This window comes from Martes martes (genome assembly GCF_963455335.1).
Source record: "Martes martes genome assembly, chromosome: 4".
Classification (NCBI taxonomy): domain Eukaryota; kingdom Metazoa; phylum Chordata; class Mammalia; order Carnivora; family Mustelidae; genus Martes; species Martes martes.
Window position 1 is genome coordinate 156,305,775 of NC_137891.1, and position 6,938 is coordinate 156,312,712.

The 6,938-nt window shown below is 52.9% G+C and overlaps 1 protein-coding gene across 1 annotated transcript; it reads right to left on the minus strand.

Moving 5' to 3' along the window:
* Positions 1–336: 336 nt before the first annotated feature.
* On the minus strand, positions 337–1,802 carry HPDL (4-hydroxyphenylpyruvate dioxygenase like). Its single transcript, XM_080800272.1, has one exon. The coding sequence runs from the start codon at positions 1,723–1,725 to the stop codon at positions 610–612; it is 1,116 nt and encodes a 371-aa protein (XP_080656398.1). The 5' UTR covers positions 1,726–1,802; the 3' UTR covers positions 337–609.
* Between the last annotated feature and the right edge of the window lie 5,136 nt (positions 1,803–6,938).

The window sequence follows — 6,938 nt, forward strand, 5'->3', positions numbered from 1 at the left end:
AGAGGAAGAAAGCAGCTGCAGGGGGCCCCGTGCCGGAGGCCCAACACCCTTGATCCAGATCTCTGGTCAGCTCTGACTGGAGCAGTGGTATTGTTCTAGAGCAGGTGGTTGGGCTCAGCCCTGACCCCAGCCCTCCCCACCCACAGAGCCTGCTCCCTAGGGAGAAGGGAAATGGGAGGATTTGTTCTGTCTTAAATTCCTACCTTAAACACTAAATTTATTTCTGTATTGTTTCATATGTACTGAAACAATACAGCAAATCAGGGGTTAATAATCATAAAATTGGGGGATATGGTGGAGAGAAATGGGATCAGAGAAGGTCACAAAGATGGTTCAAAAGTATTGGTACGTTCTATTTCCTACTATAATTACTTTTATCATTCTTTATGTTAGTTATAGACTATGTAAGAATATTTCATAGTTTAAAAAAAAAAAATCCCACCTCTTTGGACCCCAGTGAGAGCTTCAAGTTCTGGTAGGTACCGAAGACATGGTGGCCGTACCTGGCCCCTGGGGACAAAGCCCTTCACCCCAAGCCTCTGCAGGTGTTTCTCAGTTCAGCTGGCCCTGTGCTCCAGGACAGGAGGCTGAAACCAGCCGCAGCCTTCCTCAGGCTTCCCGGTCCCTGGCGGCTTGCTCCTGCACCGACTGCCATAGGGCCCGGATGTTGCCCTGGCCAAAGCCTGTGGCCCCCTGCCTCTGAATCAGCTCCAGGAAGAAGGTGTCCTCTGGAAAGAGAGACTTGGTGAAGACCTGAAGCAGAAACCTGCCTTCATCGCCATCCAACAGGATCCCCTGTCGGGCCAGCAGGCTAGGCTCATGCCCAGCAGCTAGGATCTGCCTTTCCTTGCCCGGCTGCTCGTAGTATGCCGCAGGAGGAGCCAGCAGCTGGCCCCCAGCTGCTGCTACCCGCTCAGTGGCTTCTACAATGTTCGGCGTGTAGAGCCCCACATGCTGCAGTCCTGGTCCCCTGTGCCGGGTCAGGAATTGCTCCACCTGGTCCTGTCCACTAGAAGCCCCCGGTAGGGTCTCAGCCAGCACGAGAGTGGGGACAGCACTGCCTGGTGGGCTCTGCAGGGCAGTGAGCTTCAGTCCCCCTCGCCCAGATCCTGCTGTCACCTCGAGACCTGTCTCCGGGTCCTCACCTGGACTCAGTGGCAGGTGGCGAAAATCTAGGCAGTTGTGGAACCAGCGCATCAGTGTGGGGGAGCTGCCAGAGATGCAGGCCAGGGTCAGGTGGTCCACGTGGCTGACCCAGCCCGGGCTGGCTGCAGAGGATACGGGCTGGAATCCTGGGAGGAAAGGCCCTCGGACCGCCGCACGCTCCAGGAGTGTCAGGCTGAGGTTGCCGGCCGGCGAGCGGACCACAGCGTAGGTGGCTGTGCCCTGCGTATCCCTCACGCTAACCGGGGGCACCGGCACGCTGCAGCCCTGCGCGACCAACGCCCGGGCGGCGGCGCCCGCGTCCGCCACGTCGAAACACAGGTTGGTGGCGCTGGGCACAGCATGACGTGGGTCCAGGCCGTACAGCGGCTCCCCCAGCCCTGCGCCCTCGTTCACCAAAAAGACCGCGTCGCCGCTGCGCAGGGCCAACTGCCGCCAGCCTTCTGCCTCCCGCACCGCCAGGGGCTGGAAACCGAAGAGACGCTGTAGATCCTGGGTCAGGGGCTGCCCTGCGGGCACGTGGAAGGCAATGTGGCACAGACGACGGGCGTGCACGGCCATGGCGGTCCGGATGATGACCCTGACTTGTCCCTCCCCTAGGGCCGCTCACCTGGCTTTTCAGGATTCCCGGACTCTCTGTCCGTCCCAGGTTTGTCGTCGGAAGCCTGTGGAATCCAGTTTTGTCCGCAGAGCGCGTTCCTCGCTCTTTTCTGAGGACGTCTCAGACTCACCCCTTTGGGGCTCGCGGTTCTCTCGGCCACGCCCTCTCCAATCCCGAGCAGCGTGGGACCACCCGGTCTGCGGGGCCAGGGGTGAAAACCACGTGGAGCCAGAGCTGGGGTGCAGCCGGAGAGAGGGGGCGGTGCCAGGGACCGCGGCTCACAATCTCCCCCTCCCACGCAGACCGTGTCGCCAAGGGTACAGCGGGGACGCAGGACTGCCCTTTCCCAGAGCCTCTTGATGGGCCATGCCCTCGGGCACTGAGGCTCCCTTCTCCCACCGTCCCCGGAGACCACAATAGCTGCCTTCACTTGGTGCCAGGAGCCGGGCTTTCGCTCCTCCCCTAAACTTAAGAACAAAGGGAACCAATCCTAGCTGGGGGAGGAGTCAGAATTCCTACCCGCCTACCCCCGCCCCTGCCCCAAGCAAGGAATTTACCAGTGTCATGTTTTAGCTTAAAAATTCTAGAGAATTTTGCCTTTGACGCGTAATGTTCCTTTAAACTTTAAAAACATCAAAATGTTTTAAGTTACAGATTTTCTTTCCCTCCCCAAATTGGTCCAGAGGAACTGATGTTATAGGAAGATAGGTCATTTGTATGGCTCTCTTGTAAACCTCTTTCTCTCTGTTAGTCTCTCAACTGCTCCTCTTTCTTCAACCCCACTTCTCTCTCAACAATGTTTTGCCCCCTGACCCAAGCAAGATTTGGAGGAAAAAACTGGTGGCTCAGGACCTGAAAGAAACAGCTGCATTGGTATTCTTTCTCTCCCTCCTGACCCAATAGGACTAGAACTCAAGCCCTCCCTCCTTGCAGCTTCCAGACTGGGTATTGGGCCAGAGAAGCTTTCTATAGGCTTCTCTGGGCTTGAGACCCAGAATTGTGTGAGATCACTGGATTGAGTAGAATTGAGTAGATAGTAGGAGTCTTCTGAGACTTCAGCGGGTGGCTCTTGGAGAGTTTGGGAAGGGCACTTCAGGGGTAAATGGCATAAGCAAAAAGGTCAGGAATGTGAGCCAAACCCTCAGAGGAGCAAGAGCATAAGATTCGGGAGACATTTGGGATAGATGCTATGGTTCCAGGCATTGCAAAGGAGATTCCTTTGTCAGGGAGCAGATATAATACCATTCAGTATTTCATCATTGGCAAGTTCATTGGCAAGAGGAAGAAGGATGTGATGGAGGCACAGGGCTGAGAAAAAGAGGTCTGGCTGCGTGTTTAGTCTTGCAGTCAGGAAGGCAGTACCCAGAAGCTGATTGGTGGAGATAAAAGGCACTTGGTGCTACTCTGCAGACTAGTAAATTGGAGAACAGGGGTTCCAAAAGCCGGATAGACCGGGGTTTGAAAACTGCCTCCAGTATTTAGTAGCTGTATGACTTGGGGCAAGTTGCTTATCCTCTCTGAGCCTGAGCCTTGGTTTTCTCCTCTGTAAAAATGGGAATAATAATAGTACCTACTTCATAGGATTGTTGTGATTAAGTAAGATAGTATAACCTGCAGCCTGGCAAGGGGTCCAGGATTTAGCCTGTGTGCCAGAGCCCAGCTACGCGGGATCAGGGCATCCAAAGTTGGTTTGTATGTCACAAGGAGAGGGGCTGCAGTAGGACTCAGAATAACAACCACATTTGGACACCCGCCCCCCAGGTTTGAGCACTGGGAAGGCTCTAGGAAGGCCCTGGCTTTGGTGTGGATTCTGGGGTTAGGGCCCCTGGGAATAGCGCTCTGTGAGGGCTGGGGCAGAATAGGTTATCTTCTGTCCACACTATCATGATCAGGGCCCCAGGTGAGCAGCTCTAGTGCCTCCAGGCCTTTGGTCCAGCCGGAGGGTGGACATATTCCTACAGAGGGCACAGAAACGGGTCCCCTAACCCATCACTTCCCAGCTGGTCCTGAGGGAGAGGGTAGATTTCTAAAGGCCAAGAAGGGTCTGACTAAAGAAAGGGAGATCTTAGGGCATATTGCCCTGCAACAGCACTGTGCTTGACCTTGATCCGGAGGCCATTGTGGGGGGCGGGGGGCGGAAAGGGTAGAGGTAGTCATTGATGTTGGTACCCCCCCCCCCACCCCGTCCCCAAGCCAGACTCCCATTCCTGCAGCCCTGCTGGCATCTAGGCTGTGACCAATGTAAGACCGTCATCTCCTCCTGGTCAGGACCCTGGGGCAACTTCCGCATGATGGCGTCCTCCGTGCCTGTCCGCGACTGCCTTCCTGCTGGGGCTATGGATGCTAAGGGTGGGCGCTGGAGGGCACGTAGGTCCGAGGGGTGAGGCGATGGCGCTGCAGGAGGCTTCGTGCCACATCCGCCTTCCACAGCAGCCAGGTCAGCGGAGGTGCAGGGGTGGGGAGCCGGCTGTGGAGGTGCTATACACGTCCTGAACCTGTAGAACCAAGTCCCTTCCGCAGCTCTCAGCTCAAGCCCGGGGGCTGGCGGAGGTGCACGCTCCTCCCCTCAAAGCCTGACCTCACCCCTGTCCCGTCTCCCCTCTATCAGCCTGAACTGACATTCCTTTTCCGGAACTCGCGCCTCTCAGGTCCCACCCCGTAACTCTCCTTCCTTCCTGGGCCAGGGGGGCGATTGTCAGCTGCTGTTCTTCAACATAACCTCTAGGTGTCACCCTTGCCCTCAGCTTAACCCGCTCCTCCCAGCCCCTTCGCTCCCCCCTTCTCGCGGAGGCGGCTCGGGTAGTTCCTTTCTCCCCGGCGCCGGCCCCTGCCCCTGCCCCTGCCCCTCCTCCACCTGATTCCGTTTCTCTCCGAGTCTGTGGAGTGCTTGACATTTTACAAAGGGTGGCCTGGAAGACCTCACAGAGAAGGTGACTTTTGTGTGTTGTATGCATGTGTGGCAAAATACACATAACATAGTAAGATTTATCTTGCTAGCCTTTTGTAAGTGCAAGTTCAGTGGTATTAAGTACCTCCATCTCCATCATCGCCTAGGGAATTCTTTCCCTATTCCCCAGCTGAAACTCTGTCCTCATTAAAGATCTCACTACTCTCTCCTCCCGCCAACCCCTGGAAGCCCTAGTCTACTTTTGACTACTCTAGGAGCTTCATATAAGTGAAATCATGCAGTATTTGTCTTTCTGTCCATTATTCCTCCTTAAAAGGACTTAAGGTCAGCAATGATTTTCACATTGTTCAGTGGAAAAGGTTCAGATCTCATCTCACTGCCTCTCAGAATATTTTTTTGCAGCTGACCACTGCCTACTTTCTGAATACTCTTGCCCCCCTTTTATAACATCATACTCACTTGGTTTTCCTTTGGTGCGTTCTCTCTCCTCTGCCTCTGCCTATTTTTAAATGTTGGTGCTGCTCAGTGCTTCAGTTACCATCTCCTTGCTGGATAATCTCCACATCTACGTCCCCCTTCCTAAACTTTATTCAACTGCTTATTTGCCATCTTGATTTGGATGTCCCTCTGTCACCTCATATTCAACATGCCCAACATTGTCCCTCTTCTTCTCATGCTCCCATCTCAGCACTTGTTCCACTGCTCTCCAGTCCTATAGGCTCCCAGACCCTATAGGGTCCTATTCGGGAACCTACAACATTTTTGAATCTTGCTGTTTCTCACCCCTCACCTCCAGTCAATCCCCGTGTCCCTGCCCATTCTATTTCCATAACGTCTCTCAAGCCATCACCTCCCTCTTCATCCCTCTGTACTACCCACATGAAGGGTCTCACTGTCTCTGCATCACCTGGACACTACTAATTGCCTGTCTGGCTTTAGGTTTACTACTGTCCTAACCAGTCCCACCTTGTAGCCAGAGTTAGCTTTGAAAAATGTAGATCTGATTATGTTATTATCCTGCTTAAAACGTTCACTAAATTCTGCTTGTACTTAGGGAAAAGACCAAAAAATTTCCTCCTAGCTGATTAGCCGCTGACAGTCTTTCCAACTTTTGGTGTCACCATCCAACCCCCACCCATACTGTAGTTTCTTGAAAGTTTCATGCTTCTTCGCACTCAGAACTTCAGTCTTTGCTGTTCCCTCCTGCCTAAGATACTTTCTTTCCCACTTGCCTTGCTAACACTTTATCAAGCAGTAGGTCTCAGCTTAACTTGCTTGAGGATGTCTTCCAAGACCCCCAAGACTTATGTCCAGTGCCTCGATATTTATTAATGAACAAACGAAGGCTTCAGGGGGCTGGTGGGTGATTACCAGACTGCAGTTCTTAATAGAGCCTCAAGGTGTCACCCACGACCTCTGCTTAACTGGGACTTTGCTGGGAACACGGAAGGAGGGGCTGAGTAAGCGCCCACCTGGCCGGCCCATCCATCCAGCTGAGAGAGGTTAAGGGAAGCCCAGCTTCTTCTCTTAGGTCTGACAGCTGCTCCACCTGCTCTGGGTCAGCTGTCTTCATAGGGTGACCAGCCATCCCAGTTTTCCCAAAACTGAATATTCAGGGTTTCAAGGATGTGGAAATTTCAGTCTTTAAACTGGGACAATCCCAGGCAAACCATGGACAGACGGGCCAAAACTTCCATGTCTGCATGAGACTAAAGTCTAGGCCTAAGCTATAGCTAAGGAAAACTTAGCTATAACCCAACCAAGCTCATCACAGCAACACCACTGGTGGGCTGACCATGCAGCTTGGTGGTTGTAGGAATTTAGGGATAGAAAGTATATACGCTTTTATTTTATTTTTTTTTAAAAAAGATTTTACTTATTTATTAGAGGGAAAGAGCTCGAGCATGACAGAGAGAGGGAGAGAGCTGGAGCAGGGTAGGGGGAGAGGGAGAAGCAGACTCCCTGCTGAGCAGGGACCCATTTGTGGGGCATGAACTTCTGGTCCTGGGATCAGAAAGTATATATATTTTAATGAGTATAAAGAGACCCACCTATGTCTGACATTGTTTGAGTGCCACTGGGCATAACACACAAATATATTGTTTCTAATCCTCACAGAAACCCCAAGAGTACAGAAGATAATTCCCCTTTTTGGAGATGAGAAAGTAAGACTCAGAGAAGTTAAGTCAACAGCCTCAGTCACACAGCTGCTAAGTAAAATGGTGAAATTCAAACCTATGTCTATCCAACTACAGAGCTCCTGCT

Excerpts from the sequence above, each read along its gene's own strand:
- HPDL (XM_080800272.1), bottom strand. The coding sequence starts at position 1,725 with ATGGCCGTGCACGCCCGTCGTCTGTGCCACATTGCCTTCCACGTGCCC.